This window comes from Panulirus ornatus, chromosome 20 (assembly GCF_036320965.1).
Source record: "Panulirus ornatus isolate Po-2019 chromosome 20, ASM3632096v1, whole genome shotgun sequence".
Taxonomy (NCBI): domain Eukaryota; kingdom Metazoa; phylum Arthropoda; class Malacostraca; order Decapoda; family Palinuridae; genus Panulirus; species Panulirus ornatus.
The window spans coordinates 59,958,534-59,977,686 of record NC_092243.1 but is presented as its reverse complement, the minus strand read 5'-3'; the positions used below and the strand labels follow the sequence as shown (position 1 = coordinate 59,977,686).

The 19,153-nt window shown below is 45.5% G+C and overlaps 1 protein-coding gene across 1 annotated transcript; it reads left to right on the top strand.

Moving 5' to 3' along the window:
- The first annotated feature begins 1,057 nt into the window (after window positions 1-1,057).
- LOC139756053 (uncharacterized) lies at window positions 1,058-11,849 on the top strand. The gene is made up of 7 exons (XM_071675041.1): window positions 1,058-1,456; window positions 1,838-1,893; window positions 2,484-2,612; window positions 2,822-3,057; window positions 3,442-3,562; window positions 6,430-6,551; window positions 10,242-11,849. The coding sequence occupies exons 2-7, from the start codon at window positions 1,846-1,848 to the stop codon at window positions 10,381-10,383; spliced, it is 798 nt and encodes a 265-aa protein (XP_071531142.1). The 5' UTR covers window positions 1,058-1,456; window positions 1,838-1,845; the 3' UTR covers window positions 10,384-11,849.
- The last annotated feature ends 7,304 nt before the right edge of the window (window positions 11,850-19,153 follow it).

The window sequence follows — 19,153 nt, the reverse complement described above, 5'->3', positions numbered from 1 at the left end:
GGAGGTAAGGCATGACCGGACCAGAGGATCATCGTGTTGTTATCTCTTCCCTCATCATGACCTTCCACAGGCACTGGCCCTTGCATCTACATGCCTCACGTCTGGTCGTCGGGCCTGGGGTGGAAATGCCACCACCATGTGTGGGAATGTGAGAGGAGGAGACAAGTGTTGTTTATCTCTTTATCTCCGGAGGTGTGAGTCTGCCTGCGTCACCTGCCCCCAGGTAGCGTCCCCTCAACTCCTGATAAGCCCCGCCAGCCGCACAGATAACGACGACATGCCGATACGATATCCAATTATGAAATTTTGTACCTGGTGTTGCAACTGGCGCTGTACCTGGTGCTGTACCTGGTGGTGTTCCTGGTGCTGTACCTGGTGGTGTACCTGTTGGTGTACCTGGTGTTGTTACTTGCGCTGTACCTGGCGCTGTACCTGGTGTACCTGGTGGTGTACCTGTTGGTGTACCTGGTGCTGTACCTGGTGTTGTTACTTGCGCTGTACCTGGCGCTGTACCTGGTGCTGTACCTGGCGCGGTACCTGGTGCTGTATCTGGCGCTGTAGCTGGTGCTGAGTTACAGTAAAGAACCTTCAGGAAATGAATATTTATGAATTAGTCTCTCATGACCACAGTCCAGTTATCGTTTCATCCTCAAAGATGATGAAGAAGTACGTCACAAAACTGGCTTTCAGCTTTACGCAAACGAAAATAAGACAGTTTGTTAGCACGAACTGCTCGGGAGGATGATGAAGACCATCGCTGAAGGAGGCACGGGAGGCAGGGTTACTGGAGAGGGTGCTGGTGGGTGGCGACCATCCCTGATGGCCCTCAAGACAAGACACCTCCACCAAACATTACCCCGACTAACGTTAACCCGAGCTGTAGGGCAATGATCCTGATCCAGCGGAGGTTATCTCACAATAACGTCAGCCTGTGGTATCTCTCGTGGTGTTCTTTAAGGTCATTACCGCCAGTATCTGAGCCGGATATGATGCAAGGGTACGCTCCTCACTATCTCTGGCTGAGACTCCAACCTGCTCTGTACACTGACGTCACCGTTTTCTGTATATAACCCCAGCTACTGGCACTGTCCTGTCATGAACACTACTGCCTTGGTCCTGGCATAACACCCTTGGCACTGACCTTACGTAACACTACTGGCACTGTCCTGACATAATACCCTTGGCACTGTTCTGACATATCACTACTGGCACTGTCCTGACATAATACCCTTGGCACTGTCCTGACATACCACTATTGGCACTTTCCTGACATACCACTATTGGCACTATCCTGACATACCACTACTGGCACTGTCCTGACATAACACAACTGGCACTTTCCTGAGGAAACACTACAGGAACACTCACCAGACCACTGTCCATCACGAGCACATTGCACCAGCAGCCGTCGCTAATCTTCGTCAACACAGCGAAGACCTCGACTCACGCCACACAGGTGAGGCACACCCAGGCAGCCAACACCTGCAACAATCACATGTTCTCTGTTATATATACTCGTATATTCCTCCCAGAGTGGACTACTGATATATACTCGTATATTCCTCCCAGTGTGGACTACTGATATATACTCGTATATTCCTCCCAGTGTGGACTACTGATATATACTCGTATATTCCTCCCAGTGTGGACTACTGATGTCCAGAGCCGATAAACTATAAAACTCTAAGACTTTACCCTCAAGTATATTACCTTTGTTATCGTGTTCAGAGAGATACAGTACAGCACCTGAGCTGGATAAAGTCAACAGTTCATCTGTGGTTATCCATCTCGCGTCCATCTTCCCCTCGTATGCCATCCATCGTTTATATCATTCCAGATTCCAGGATGGAGAGCGGCCTGGTGTGGTGGTGTCGTCTGCTCCTGCTGGCTGGGGTGAGTCTCACGGGGCCAACAGCAGCGCCCCTGGCGGTGATGACGGCATCTCTTTCAGGACGACGGGGGAGGGAAATATTAACTGGAGTTATTACTGGGCCAGGAGATGTGACTGAAATGTCCCGATATCAATTTGTCCGGCGCGCGAAGGGGAGGGCAGACTGAGGTGGTGTGGTGGTGGTCACGGCAAGTGATGACTGGTGTTATGATGATGATGATGATGGCATACCACTCTATACAGACGTGGTGGAAGCGGCTATAGAGGATATTGATTTATAATGCTAATTACACCACGACTAATAATGATACTGGTAGTAATCATGACAGAAATACTGATGGCAATAATGATGATAATGATAATACTTAATGAAAATGATAATGATAATGGTACTACTTAATGATAATGATAATGATAATGATACTACTTAATGAAAATGATAATGATACTACTTAATGATAATGATAATGATACTACTTAATGATAATGATAATGATAATCATACTACTTAGTGATAATGATAATGATACTACTTAGCGATGATGATAACAACGTCTTACACCATAGACCAGTGTAGGTGGGTTTGCTGCAGGTGGTGACGGTGGGATGCAGGGGTCACGGACGCCTGCTGGAGCCGGTCTCGCGAGCCTCGGCCTGGCGCCTGGGCTGGCCAACGCCAGTGGACTACGACGATAACCAGGGCTTCTGCGGCGGCTTCTGGGTGAGTCGCTACCAGGTCTCGTGAGGGTGAAAATTCACACACACACACACACACACACACTACTGATGGAACATTTAGAGATCCTGAGTAAATCTAGCCGCTTTACGCTTGATATTGTGAGTCAATATGAGTCTAGAGGTGATGAATAAATAAATGAGCAAGTGATGGTGTTCAACAACTTAGTGGTCGGGGTGTGTGGGTTGCGGCAGCGGCAGCATGAGGTGAACAGCGGCAAGTGCGGCATCTGCGGCGACCCCTGGGATGAGGAGCAGCGGCCACACGAGGCCCCGGGAGGACCTTACGCCACCGGCACCATCGTCAGGCACTACGTCCAGGCGCAGGTCATCACCCTCATCGTCGATATCACCAGCAACCATAGGGGTCACTTCGAGGTCAGCATCTGTCCCGACCCAGAGGTGGAGGCCACTCAGGAGTGTCTCGACATGTGAGTTAGCTGACTCGAGTGAGTGACTGTTAATCTTGTTTTCAGGCCAAAAGTTGTACGCTACACAGGAATGTCTTGACCTGTGAGTTACCTGGCTCGAGTGAGTGACTGTCCCAGTGCCTGTGTAAGCCATGTAGGAAAGCATTGACCAGTGAGTTACCTGGCTCTAGTCAGTGACTTTCCTAACGGCAGAGGTGTAGGCAAGGTAGGAATGTGAGTTACCTGGCTCTAGTGAGTGACCGTCCTAATGGTAGAGGTGTAAGCCATGTAGGAATAGTGAGTTACCTGACTCTAGTGAGTGACCGTCCTCATACCAGTGATCATCACTGTTGCCAGCTCCCATTCGTGAAGGAACCATAACAACAACAGTGATCACCCCCTCAGGTACCCACTGCCCCTGGCTGACGGCTCAGGCTACGAGTACAACATTTCCCTCAACACAGGCGAACACAGCCTCCAGTTAATGTTGCCCCCACATCTCACCTGCACCCACTGCGTCCTCCAGGTGAGTACTGCGTCCTCTAGGTCAGCCATGTATCTCCCAGGTGAGTCCTGCATCCGCCAGGTGTCACTTACACCCGCTGTGTCCTCCATCTGAATCCTTAATCAACCGAGTCATACGTCCTTTAGGTGTCCTTCGCATGCTGAGGACAAGAATCCTCTGTCGGATCAGAGTCAGTTCAGTAGACAACTCCAGCGTCCCTCAGGCCAGTTTCCAGTTGCGTGTGTGAGTTTTGTGTTGTTCGAGTGGCTTATCAATCCTTCATATGAGTTGTGAGTTATGTGTCATCAGGGTGAATTCTGCCTTCAGGAGACTCCTGCATTCCCAGGGTGAGCCTTGCAAACTCTCAGGTGAGTCTCATTGTCTTTCAGGTCAATGTTTATGTCTTGCAAGTGTGTCCTACGTCCGGCAGGTGAGTTCTGCATCATCCAAGTCAGTCTTCAATCCTGCAAGTGATACCTGACACATATCTTGGTCGTTGTGGTGGTTCACATGAAACACGAAATGAAACCTTTCCCAGCCGCTGCAATCGAACCATCAACAAACCATTCCTCTCCCGTAAGACACCAGCAGTCCCTTCACTTAACGTCAGCTTATTGTGTATTAATCTTTCTCCTGTTTTCAGTGTACAGGGGCGTGTCCTGCAGTCTCTGCCATCTGTAAGACATCAACGACGGTGATTTGGAAGGTCCTCTCATGCCAAGTCTTCTCTTCCGGAATATACCCGAGAGAAAACCATTTTCTGAATGTAAAACTAATGGGTCGAGTGGAACCAGTGTGGCGGACCCAGGAATGAGCCTAGAAACAAAGACGTGGTGAAAGCGAGGGAGTAATGCAAAGTCTGATGACATGGTAAAGAGATTCAAAGAGAAGTGGATCATGAAGCCAAGTGAGGAGGCCAACAGTCAGTTAAAAGAGAGGCTAAACATTAATGATAAATGTATAAAGGGCAAAAGAGGACCTACTGTACAGGACAAGGCATTCTCACTTGGATGACAATCAGCTCCAAGGCTTAGCCAACTCCTCGGCAAGATCAAATTGAATTAGAGGGAGAAAGTGGAAGCAGAGAGATACAGGTGGTGATATTTGGACCGGATGAGGACCGCATTCAATCTTGGGAGGGAAGCCCAACAAGGGAAAAGGAAATAAGATGTGAAAATACTGAAACTGATAAGACATGGAAAGTCTGGTCTTCTATAATGAACGAGAGAGAGAGAGAGAGAGAGAGAGAGAGAGAGAGAGAGAGAGAGAGAGAGAGAGAGAGAGAGAGAGAGAGAGAGAGAGAGAGAGAGAGAGAGAGAGAGAGAGAGAGAGAGAGAGAGAGAGAGAGAGAGAGAGAGAGAATGATACATAGTGAGAGTTGGCAGGACATAACTCAGCATGGATATAAACCTACATTTACAGTTATAACGAATGATACGAAGAGGCAAGGGAACGTAAGGGAGGACAGAAGAGTGCGGAGTAGGGAGGAGAGAGGTCGTCCCGGTGAGATACCTTAAAATCTGAGGAGCTACCTGTGTATACTGGTCCCTCCAGAGGGAATATCAACGGAAAACTGGCAAGTAAGACATGTCTCCTTGCATAATGTACACTCCCCTGGGAAGACGTGCCACGACGTTGGCATAGCCAGGAAGGTAAGGTGGGGGGTTAGTGAGGCACGTCCTGCTCGGGAATGGAGATGTCCTTATTATGGAAGATTTCAACCACAGGAACCTGGACCACAATGTCTGCATCCACGTGAGAGGAGGTGATGCATGGAGGCTTTAAGTTCCAGGAATGTGTTGAGGAAACAGTCCAGCACTAACCTGTGACTGAACATAACAGGGTCACATTGTAATCTAATTTTCACGGAAAACATCTTGGCAGTAAGGAACGTGACATGTGGTACACCACGCAGGCACAGTGATCAGTCCAGACGCTGAGAAGGAACAGAAGAAAGGAGAACGCATTAACACGCTGAACATCTACTTTAAGACCATAACTCAAGACATGTTTATCCCCATGGGAGGGAACAGTTATGTGAAGTCTACAGTGACAAGACATGGCGACGGGGGCGACAAGGAGGACAAAGACGTAGTTCAACATATCATAATGTGGCAACATATGCACATCTACAATGTAGATTTTTATTGACGGAATTCTACACATACAGCATTTAGAGGGTATGTGAGAGCAAGGAATGAGTTTAGCAGAATGAGGAAGGAAAAGCAGAGGAATATCTCAAGACATATTGAGAAACTAAATGAGAATCCTAAACCACACGCAGATGGACAACAGACAGGAAGTTGAGGAACAGGTTATTTGAGCGATGGATTCAGAGGGAAGGGCTGATGAGCTGAATGTGAAGTTCTACAGTATGTTGACACTGGTGGACGTGTGACCCCAGCACTACCTGCATGACACATAGGGGTAGACCATGGTAAGCACACACTCACACACATCACGGCACCAGACGGCAGGAGGCTCAGGCAGGGTCAGGCTGCACATGAGGTGTGTTGGTGTGACAGTGTCTCACTGTGGACTGCAGCAGTGTCCAGCAGCACTCGACCCTCCGCTTTAGACGTTTGAGAGTTAAATGAAGGAAGTTATGTGAATATATATATATATATGTGTGTGTGTGTGTGTGTGTGTGTGTGTGTGTGTGTGTGTGTGTGTGTGTGTTTGTGTGTGTGTGTGTGTCCATACATATAATGTTTGTCTACAAAAAGCAGTACCTTGACTTGCTAAGGTGAAATAGTAGCGGTACGTGGCTGGCAACATCTAGGGAACAGTGTTTCTATAAAATCATTATATCAACATGGTGCAGTAGTGGTACGTGGCTGGCAACAACTGGGGGACATTGTTACCATAATAATACTGATATGTTACAGTGGCGGTACGTAGCTGGCAACAACTGGGGCATCTGTGAGGACGGGTCTGGCGCCCTGGGCTGTGGACCACAGGAGGAGTTCCGCGCCTGTGCTGACGTGGCCGTCTCTCAGCCCTCCCCCAGGTATGTCTGACTCACCATAACAAACAACGTCTCGCTACACCTTGTGTTGACATACTATTCATTAGTACACTGTATAGTACATTTATATACATCAGTGGTTTGAGGTGGTGGGTAAACACAAATGAGAGATTTTGAGCATAATTTCTCTTAACGTTTTCGGCTCGCGCCAAAAAAAAAAAAAAAAAAAAAAAACTTTGCGGAGAAACTGATTAAGAGAAAAAGATGCACACAGTTCTTCACCTGGCTGGACGCAGCACCGTGTTCCCTCGCTTTCGCCTGGCTTCCTTAGCCAAGTTCCCCTACATTCTATCATCGTCAAACTTGCATCTGCAGTTACCCATCTTATGAAACCGTTACGTTTGTTGATCATTTCTCTTGTGCGTATGTGGGCAACTTCCAAAGCCTTTTTCACTCGTTTGTTTAACCTTTTATGTATCACTTAAGCCCCTTTCTATACACGTCTGTGTGGACAAGAGGCGCATTCGACATCCTGTGTTGATGTATATCAGCTTTATGATCACTGATCCTTTGGGCCATACTTGCCCTGTTCCCCAGTAGTAAATGGCTGGATATCCAGTGCAAGGTTCTACGTATACGTTTTCCTCGTTGACACTTCTACCACTTTTTTTTTTCACTACATCACCCATCTTTATCCTCGAGAATGCAGCAATGTTTATTCCTGTCTTTATAATCATCTGCTTATATCCGAAGCCCTCCATGAGTTTGTGATTGTTATATACTTTTAGTTTTCCACTGAACTGCTTTCAACAGTCCTACTGCAACCTTGGCTTACGAAGTTGGCCTGGATGTTGACAGGGGGCTGTGGTTTCGATGCATTACACACAAACACACACTCATATATATATATATATATATATATATATATATATATATATATATATATATATATATATATATATATATATATATATATATTATCCCTGGGGATAAGGGAGAAAGAATACTTCCCACGAATTCTCTGCGTGTCGTAGAAGGCGACTAAAAGGGGAGGGAGCGGGTGGCTGGAAATCTTCCCCTCTCGTTTTTTTCAATTTTTCAAAAGAAGGAACAGAGAAGGGGGCCAGGTGAGGATATTCCCTCAAAGGCCCAGTCCTCTGGTCTTAACGTTACCTCGCTAACGCGGGAAATGGCGAATAGTACGAAAGAAAGAAAAAAGAAATATATATATATATATATATATATATATATATATATATATATATATATATATATGTGGTTTCAGAAGTGGTAGAGGATGCGTGGATCAGGTGTTTGCTTTGAAGAATGTATGTGAGAAATACTTAGAAAAGCAAATGGATTTGTATCTAGCATTTATGGATCTGGAGAAGGCATATGATAGAGTTGATAGAGATGCTCTGTGGAAGGTATTAAGAATATATGGTGTGGGAGGAAAGTTGTTAGAAGCAGTGAAAAGTTTTTATCGAGGATGTAAGGCATGTGTACGTGTAGGAAGAGAGGAAAGTGATTGGTTCTCAGTGAATGTAGGTTTGCGGCAGGGGTGTGTGATGTCTCCATGGTTGTTTAATTTGTTTATGGATGGGGTTGTTAGGGAGGTAAATGCAAGAGTTTTGGAAAGAGGGGCAAGTATGAAGTCTGTTGGGGATGAGAGAGCTTGGGAAGTGAGTCAGTTGTTGTTCGCTGATGATACAGCGCTGGTGGCTGATTCATGTGAGAAACTGCAGAAGCTGGTAACTGAGTTTGGTAAATTGTGTGGAAGAAGAAAGTTAAGAGTAAATGTGAATAAGAGCAAGGTTATTAGGTACAGTAGGGTTGAGGGTCAAGTCAATTGGGAGGTGAGTTTGAATGGAGAAAAACTGGAGGAAGTGAAGTGTTTTAGATATCTGGGAGTGGATCTGGCAGCGGATGGAACCATGGAAGCGGAAGTGGATCATAGGGTGGGGGCGGGGGCGAAAATTCTGGGGGCCTTGAAGAATGTGTGGAAGTCGAGAACATTATCTCGGAAAGCAAAAATGGGTATGTTTGAAGGAATAGTGGTTCCAACAATGTTGTATGGTTGCGAGGCGTGGGCTATGGATAGAGTTGTGCGCAGGAGGATGGATGTGCTGGAAATGAGATGTTTGAGGACAATGTGTGGTGTGAGGTGGTTTGATCGAGTGAGTAACGTAAGGGTAAGAGAGATGTGTGGAAATAAAAAGAGCGTGGTTGAGAGAGCAGAAGAGGGTGTTTTGAAGTGGTTTGGGCACATGGAGAGAATGAGTGAGGAAAGATTGACCAAGAGGATATATGTGTCGGAGGTGGAGGGAACGAGGAGAAGAGGGAGACCAAATTGGAGGTGGAAAGATGGAGTGAAAAAGATTTTGTGTGATCGGGGCCTGAACATGCAGGAGGGTGAAAGGAGGGCAAGGAATAGAGTGAATTGGAGCGATGTGGTATACCGGGGTTGACGTGCTGTCAGTGGATTGAATCAAGGCATGTGAAGCGTCTGGGGTAAACCATGGAAAGCTGTGTAGGTATGTATATTTGCGTGTGTGGACGTATGTATATACATGTGTATGGGGGGGGGGGGGCCATTTCTTTCGTCTGTTTCCTTGCGCTACCTCGCAAACGCGGGAGACATCCTCGATAAAAACTTTTCACTGCTTCTAACAACTTTCCTCCCACACCATATATTCTTAATACCTTCCACAGAGCATCTCTATCAACTCTATCATATATATATCATATATATATATATATATATATATATATATATATATATATATATATATATATATATATATATATATATATATTATCCCTGGGGATAGGGGAGAAAGAATACTTCCCACGTATTCCCTGCGTGTCGTAGAAGGCGACTAAAAGGGGAGGGAGCGGGTGGCTGGAAATCCTCCCCTCTCGTTTTTTTTTTTTTTAATTTTCCAAAAGAAGGAACAGAGAAGGGGGCCAGGTGAGGATTTTCCCTCTAAGGCCCAGTCCTCTGTTCTTAATGCTACCTCGCAAATGCGGGAAATGGCGAATCGTATGAAAAAAAAAAAAAAAAAAATATATATATATATATATATATATATATATCGGGGCCTGAACACACAGGAGGGTGAGAGGCGTACAAGGAACAGAGTGAAATGGAACGATGGGCTATACCGGGGTCGACGTGTTGTCAATTGACTGAACCAGGGCATGTGAAGCGTCTGAGATAGACCATGGAAAGGTCTGTGGGACCAGAATGTAGTTTCGGTGCATTACGTATGACATCTAGAGGCTGAGTGTAGACGAATGTGGCCTTTTTGTCTGTATTCCTGACGCTACCTCGCTGAAGCAGGGGATAGCGACGCTGTTCTCCTGTGTGGCGGGGTAACGACAGGAATGGATGGATCCAAGCAAGTATGAATATGTACTAAATTTGTATGCATGTAATGTCTGCGCATGTGTATGTATATGTGCGTATGTGGCCGTTTATTTACATATATGTGAATATGAGTGAATGGGCCATTCTTCGTCTGTTTCATGGCGCTACCTCGCTGACGCGGGAAACAGCGATTATCCATAATTTTAAAAATATAAAGAAAAAAAAAAAAAAAAAATATATATATATATATATATATATATATATATATATATATATATATATATATATATATATATATATACTGTACAACGTCATGTCCTTCACCTACCCACCTCCTCCTAACATCTTATCCTTCATCCTAGGACGCGTCTAGGATTCCGCAGAGCTCTCCAGCCGTCGTCCAGCCGTGAGACTGGAGGAGGAAGACCCCTCCCGCCCCACCATCACCGAGACGAGGCGCCACGCTCCTCAGAGGCACCGTCACCAGCAGCCAAACACGTCTGAAGAGCTCTGGGCGTGAGAGGGTCTCTATTCCGGGGCGGGGCGTGTGGGCGGCACAGCGGAGGCCCCGCCCACACTGCCCTCCCCTGCCCCAGGCCACACACCGCCTCCCGCAGCGGCAGGAGGAGATTCTTCTGCCTCCTCAACGCACCTCTAGCCTCAGATGCCTGTCGAAAGAAAGAAATAGCCTCAGGTTAACTTAAACCCGCAGGGCATGATGGTATGAGCCTTGAGCAAGAGGGCCTACCGTAACCTTAAGGTTAAGGAGACGATCCCTGGCTATGACGAAGTGTCTATTGACCCTCAGCCTTTACGGGTTAGGTCGAAGGTCAGGCTCCAAGGGACGTGCCGCCGTGTTCAAGGGTCATAACGCTGTGCTCTGCGGACCGCGTCATTGCAGACTGTCAATATATACTTCTTTTAAGGTTAATTCATATGAAAATGATCCCTCTTGAGGGAATATCCGCCTTATGTTGCCCCCACCAGTTATCAACACAAACACATTGCATGGAATCATTCATGTTTTCCTCCCAGTCTGAGTTCTTTGGATTTGACATTACTGCTGTTTACACAATACATGTGTGCGGTCATGTTTAAGTCAGCCTGTGGACACACGAACGGATACGTCCTGTAACATACACACACACACACACACACACACACACACACACACACATACAGGGGCTTCCGCGGTGCAGTGGTTGGTGTCGCTGACCAAGATTCACGTACGGATCCGCCGGGGTTCGAATCCTGAGCGCGGCAGCCGGCCCACAGGCAACTCATTTCATCATCCTCCCCTCAGGGATGTTTGATGAGTGGGTAACTGGCTTTGGCTGGTGTGTGTGTGTGTGTGTGTGTGTGTGTGTGTGTGTGTGTGTGTGTGTGTGTGTGTGTGTGTGAATATCAAGAAGCGTGGCAACACAAGTGTAAGGCTCTCTGTTCGTAACACACAGACAGTATTCCCACACAGATGCTCCATATACAAACAGCTACCAAAGATATAAATAAAAGTTAAGTACAAAAAACACAGTTATTTTGTTGCATAATCATTTCCATTACAGCGAGGAAGCGTCAGGAACAAGTAAGCCCCTCAGGTGTACGCACACACGTCCAGTCACTCGTTGTCATGTACAATGTGCCGAACTCAGCTACTATCATCCACAGCCAAGCTCCACAGAGTAGATTTCTAATGTCCTGGTTCAGCCCACTGAGAGCAGGTCACTCCCCGTATACCATCATACCCAAGTCATTCTATCTAATGCAGGCCTCGCCCCTTCCTGTATGCTCAGACCGGGACGCCCTGCTGAAAACCACATTCATTCCATCCCTCCACCTCCATCTTGCTCCTTGGTCTATCTTTTGCCCTTGCTCCCTCCAATTTTGACACGTAGATCCTTTTCTCGGGCCTCTCTCTCTCTCTCTCTCTCTCTCTCTCTCTCTCTCTCTCTCTCTCTCTCTCTCTCTCTCTCTCTCTCTCCATCCATCCTTACCATTTGCCCGAACCAGATCAGTGCACCGTGGACGGCCCTCCCAGCCGCTAATATTCCTTGCACAGTCGACCCATCTCATGCCACATCCCACCCTCGGGCATTTCATCTTCAACGTGTCCACCTTCTTCCTTTCTAATGCGATCGCAGCCCAAGGCTCGCGTCCACACGACACTACTGGGACTACCGTATCGTCAGACATGCATATCTTTGCCCTTAGGGACGCTGGTCTTTCACCCGCACACTCCTTAATGCGCCCAGGACCTTGGCCCAATCTTCCATCCCATGACGAACTTCCTCCCACTTGTTTACATTCTATACATGTCATATACAAGTCGTTCTATCTATACAACGAGGAGACGTAGCTAGGACGCCATCTGGTAAGCATGCGATTACTAAATGGCGTCCTAGCTACGTATCTTCGTTTTATATCAATTGACTGTTATATTTCTCTCTTGTGTCTCCCCTGATGATGTGATTATTACACGAAAGTGCACTTGGGAACTTATCGTGTTTCATTTTCCCCGTAGACTCACAGGAATATACTTGATCACGCACAAAATTGTGATCCTTTCCAATATATATATATATATATATATATATATATATATATATATATATATATATATATATATATATATATATATCATAATTTAGCAAATTTGCCTATTGGTTCGCCAACACCTCGCTGTGTGACTCAAAATATCGCCAAACTGGTGATACGTTGCTCCGTTTCCTGTACAGAGGAGAGCCAAATTTAATGATGGAACTTGTTAAAGCGATCCGCGCAAAAACTCCAACACTGTCAACAAAGATTGTGTACTTCCTCAACCCCTTTAGCAGGGCAGCACGACTCTCGGGTATGGTGGCGCAGTGTTCCACCTGGTCCCAAAGGTTTAGGATGAGTGCCTCGTATTCATACCATACGGTCATACCGTTGTCCTCAGGGGGTTAAACTATGGCTCGAACTTATTCTACAGGGGTTACCAGGAGGTAATATCGCATGTGTGTCTCACAACTTTTTTTTATGACTTGCGCACCTGCTCTCATCATGTTACACACACACATGACATGAAAGTAAGCAAGAAAACAAGTTAAGCAAACACAAAATGGCATTTTTTTATGGTATATCATTAACGGATGAATGGAATCAACTGAATGAGGACATGATGAATACTGACAGCATAAAAAAAAGTTTAAAAAATCTTATGGAGAAAGAGAAAGCCCAAAAGATGGGGGGCCCCACGAGGGTAAAACTCCCTCCTTGAAAAATGACAGGTATCTAATGAATACAGATGTCAGAACATGGGTACCTTCAGCCTCAAATGTAGATGGAGGTTAGAGAGAAGGAGAACCGGTCCAGTGAAAGATGTCAAAACGAGAAGGAAAATCGCAATGTCCTGTGATGACACTCATCCATCCAGAAACTGATGGTATAAGAGAACACGAAACGACTATAGCTATAGTATGGTAAGGAAAGAGGACCGGAGAAGCTGTGAGAAGTATATTATGGACAAGGTTCGGGGTTATCCAAAACTCTTCCATAATTTCATAAGGAGTAGACTGTCCGTAAAAAAAAAAAAAAAGGCTTATAAGGCCAGGGATTCAGAAAAAAGAGATACAGATGATGATGTAAGGATACGAGAAGTGAATAACAATTTCAAAAGTGTTTTCACAATGAAAGACACCACAGGTCTAACACTGGTGAGGTGGAATAGGATGGTCTCAGAAAACACTGAATATCCAGAAAAGACGTAAACAGAATATTTAGGATCTTGACCCACATAAAGCTTAAGGTTCTAATGGAACGTTTCCATGTGATGAGGATGTGAGCAGATACATGTGACAAACCGTATGAAATGTTCAAAATGTCGATGGAAAAATGTAAAGCGTCCAGGGGGTGGAAGAAGGCAAACTTTATACCTTTCAATAAGAAAGATCAGGTGGATGTACTGAACTACATACCAGTATCCCTGACGAATGTGGTCTGTAAAGTGCTGGACAGAACAATCAGGAAACAGATGGATGACTTTCTGCTGAGGAGAAACTACCTAAGTGAGAGACAAAACGGTATCGGGAAAAGAAGGACAAGTGTACCGAATCTCTCTCATTTCTATGAGGGAGTGAGTTCGGTCGTAAACGAAACAGAAGGTTGGGTTGAGTTTGTATGTGGACTGTCAGACGACATGTAACACTGCTCCACGTAAGAGGCTGGTGAAGAAGGTAGATCTTCAAGCAGGAACAAGAGGGGACTAATGTGATGAAAAGATGATTATTGTAATGGAAGAGAACACAGGACGTATGTCAGAAGAGCCTTCTCGAAGTGGGTGGAGGTCAATCAGTGGGGTGCAGCAGGGTCCAGCAGGGTCCAGTCCTGGGAACATTGCTTTTCTTGGTCTACGTAACTGGCTTGCCAGAAGGACTGGACTCCCTACCTGAACATGTTTGCGGATGATGCCAGGGTCATGAGTAAAGTAAGGTGTGAGGAGGACTGCATCAACTTACCTGGGAAAGTAAACAGACTCCAAATTTGGTCTGATACATGGTTGATGAAATGCAACCTAATAAATACTAAATAATAAGGATGGGGCAAAGTGAAAAATTGGCCTGAATGTGATTTTCATGTAGCAGGAATATATATAGCTGCAGGACGCTGTGTATGACCATCCCTATCCTGTCGCCAGATTCCCACACTAGGAAAACAGTAAGAGACAATCTGTCTGTTGGCAAACAACACTTAAATGCAACAAAAAATATGTTTATACCGCATCAAGTGTACAGAATCCAAAAATGACAACCACTCACAGTTGTTTCGAGGTGGAATTCAACCATCGACACTCACATAATGGAGACAGAGTCCAGTTTTTTTTGTCTTTTTTTTACTATTTTTTAATTCAAACCATGCTTAGTACGTGTCATGTACATGCGGGTGCTGGGCTGACTGCAGTACTGAGCTGGGGAGACTAACAAACTTGGCAGTTTCAGTTTGTCTCAAGAGAGGTGCTACTCGCCTTACCCCCCATGCAATCCTCATCTAATCTGCCTTTCTCTTCGTCTCGTAATATGTATGAAATCATTGCTTAAATATGCTACCGTGCCTGTTGTACATTCAGTGCATGTGAAGGAGACATGTATGAAACTGCAGCTTCTTCTGGATATGGTTGGACACAACAGACATCAGTGGATTGTGTGTGGAGACTGTAAAGTTCTGTGCCTGCTGCTTGGTCAACCATGCTGGTAATGTGAGTGGGACAACAGACCGAAATATCAACACTGGAAAAAGAGCGGGAATGGCCACCTTGAAACATGTACTCCAGGTTCAAAAAACCATCATTCTCATAAGCTGAGTGAGGCCACTCCATGTAAAGCTGAGGCTGGTGAATCAGTTTCTCAATGTACGAGATAAGTCAAGACACGGCTTCAGACAGTTGCAGGGAATTTCCAAAACTTTAAAATGAAAACTAGAAGGTATCTTTGCTAGGCTGCAGACCTTCAAAAACTTGCCACAGGATGAGCAATGTGAAAGAACGATGAAGACAGCATAGAAAGAAGTCTTGGAAGGCATTCAAGAGCGTAATCCACAGCTTTCTGTGTGTTTATAAAGATTCCAACTACAAAGATAAAAGTCATTGAAATGATCAAAAAATTGTAAAACTTGGTTGAAACGTGAGTCTGAAAGCACTTCCTCCGATCACATTTGAACTACTTTCTTCTGAAAATTAAGCAAGGAACACGCTGGAGAAGACGTGAAGGAGTGAGTACCTTTATGATGTAAGAGTAGTGGATGAATGGAATAAACTGAAGTATGAGACAGTGGATGTGAACAGCATTCATTAGTTTAAGAAGTTGTATGATAGGAGGAAAAAGTTCAAGAAATGGGACCCCACGAGTGTAAAATTCGCTTCCCATACAACACAAATAAGAACTACATAAAATTCTAAAAAGAACTGAACTGCATGTATAATCAACTTGCGAACGGAATTATTGAAATACATGATTGTTGGTATTTCCTTCGTCGGTATGATTATTGTTAGGCTGGTAATCTAACAAGGATATTGTGGTCCTGGCCACCTGTAACCTACAACTGTTCCAGTAGTGCACTCCTACCCACCTGTAACCTACATCTAGTCCGGCAGTATGGTCTTGGCCACCTGTAACCCACAGCTGGCCGGTTAGTGTGGTCTTGGCCACCTGTAACCCACAGCTGGCCGGTTAGTGTGGTCTTGGCCACCTGTAACCCACAGCTGGCCAGGCAGTATGGTCTTGGCCACATGTAACCTACAGCCGGCCCGGCAGTATGGTCTTGGCCACCTGTAACCTACAGCTGGCCCGGCAGTATGGTCTTGGCCACCTGTAGTCTGGTGGGGAAACTATAAATATATAGTATCATGTTATCACGTGATCATGGGTTTATAATCATCTTCCGTCATCCTGAATCACAATTTGGACGCCTAAAGTGTTATCTTTCCTTCATGCAAAGTTAACCTCTTGAACACAGAGGTTGTATGGTCATGCTCAAGGGTCGTACGGTTCAGGTCAGTGGTGGTAACACTGTGGTCAAGTTCGATAATGCAGACATTGTCAGTCTGCCACATGATCATCATCATACAAACTATAATGTAGTTATATAAATCCTGAGTCTACTATGGTATAGTGGCCTCGGCTGGATCGGGTCATCGTCCCTCATCTGTGGTCCTGGCGCACCCAAGCCACCGACCCTCAGCTTCCTTGAATGAATTACATTAGTTACATCCTGCCAAACCCGAGGCCCGCTTCTCCCTGCCGAACTCAACTCCTCCACATAACAACACAACCATCAATTGGGCCATCGTCCTATACACATCTGATTTACTTCACGGACCTTGTCATGAAGTTGATGAAAACGGTATCAGCGAGTGGGAGATGAAGCCAAAACAATTTAACACTGTCGATATGACTTCTTCACATTGTTTGTTTTGATATTAAATTAACATTTGATTAAATTTGTTTTGTGTTAATATAACACTGTGATGTATACGATAGTGTGTGAGTTACCGGGTTAATGGTGAGACACACGCTCTCTGCCTCACCACATAACTTTCTTGCCTGTCGACACGATCACACCCCCTGCCCGCTCCACATACTGGGACGTTTGTTAAACTTCTTCCGCAATGTGAGGACTGAGAGGGATACAGGAACATTAGCAAGACAGGGATACAGGAACATTAGTAACACTGACGGATACAGGAACATTAGTAATACTGACGGATACAGGAACATTAGTAACACTGAGGGATACAGGAACATTAGTAACACTGAGGGATACAGGAACATTAGTAACACTGAGGGATACAGGAACATTAGTAACACTGAGGGATACAGGAACATTAGTAACACTGAGGGATACAGGAACATTAGTAACACTGAGGGATACAGGAACATTAGTAACACTGAGGGATACAGGAACATTAGTAACACTGAGGGATACAGGAACATTAGTAACACTGAGGGATACAGGAATATTAGTAACACTGAGGGATACAGGAACATTAGTAACACTGAGGGATACAGGAACATTAGTAACACAACGTTGCTGTATTGATATCTCATGAGTAAGTTGGTACTGCTGGTGTAGGTACAAGAGGGGCGGCGAGTATTGCTGTAGCAGAATAAGAGACAGAGGTCGCGTAGCCTCATGCTGTAGTAGGGAGGAGGTGTTGCTAGGGTCCCATGCTGGTGCTGCAGGAGGAAGAAACACTGCTAAGGTCACTGGGTGCTGCTGCAGGAAGGAAGAGGCGTTTGCCGTGATCCCATGCGACCAAGCAAGGACTCGCCTCTCCTGCAGCAGTAGCAGGGGACTCCTGCATCATCTTGTCTCCCTACCTCTGCTCTTCCAACAGCGGTAGCTGCTGTCCTAGTCGCCTGACACCCCTGCACATAGCAATATAACATTGTGGTGTTGCCCCCGTGTTACTGTTCCCGGCTACTGGTTCTCATGTTCCTGAAGTGACAGAGAAACATCCAGAGTTGGTAACACGGTGAAGGGTACTGTCTGGCAAGAAAGTGAGAGGTACTGTCTGGTAACACGGTGAAGGGTACTGTCTGGTAACACGGTGAAGGGTACTGTCTGGTAACACGGTGAAGGGCATCGTCTGGCAACATGGTGGAGGGTGCAAACGTAAATATCATGACTAGATTTGTTCTGAAACTTTGACCAACTTAATGATAACCGGTTTAATTCCCTTGCTAAATACATGCCCTCTAAACTCTGGCCAAATATGATATAGCGAATGTATAGCGTTCATCTTGTTTTCTCATTATACATACGTACTAGCGTTTCCATTGTAATTATCGCCTTGAGTACAACAATAAGTCCCTCGCGTATGATTTCTAGCCCACGAGTATAAAATTCGCTTCCCATACAACACAAATAAGAATTACATAAAATTCTCAAAAAGAATTGAACTGCATGTATAGTTAACTTGCGAACAGAAATATTGAAATACGTATATGTTGGTATTTCTTTCGTCGGTATGGTTATTTAGGCTATAACACTGATCTAGTGATCGAGAAATCCGGAGTTCAAAGCAGCACTTTAATGTACTATTCGTCAAAATGAGTGTTATGGCTATACCAGGATCCATGATGGGTAGGGTACACAGGGTGTCACAACTCAAGGGTCTGGGCCCAGGGGAGGCCAGGGTATAGTTGAACATTTTTGACAAATACGATAACAAAACCTCCTTAAGTAGCAGAAAAATATGGTATTTAATCAACGAACAAGAGGAAAGATGGTCTTCTCTGACACATTAAGAGACGCATCTAGCAGGGTTAGACATGGTTTTCTCCGCCTTGAGGCACCATAACTTAACAAAGCCACTTAAATGTCACTTCATGAAAAGAAAAGTTGCGTACTTAGGAAAGGACCAGATCCTGGCAAGATAGAGGCGGTTAGCGGATGGAACGTCCCAACTTCAATTAGGGAACTACGGTTGTTTCTGGGTGTCGCCTCCTACAGAAGATTTGTACCAGGATTTGTCCAACTTGCAACCCCTTTTAACATCACTAACAGTGGGATCATGCACTCCCAACACACCCTCGTCGGACAAATGGAGTGATATCCGAGGGGAGGTGTCCCAGACCGTCAAGGATAAGTTTGCGACAGCACCAATACTCGGGCGTGCGGACGTATCTCAGCCTTTCTTTCTAGAAATTGACGCTAGCTTTTTGGGACTGGGGACGGTGCTGTCACAGGAGTTTCAGGGAAAAAGGCATCCTGTGGCATATGCAAGTAGGGGGGTTGAGAG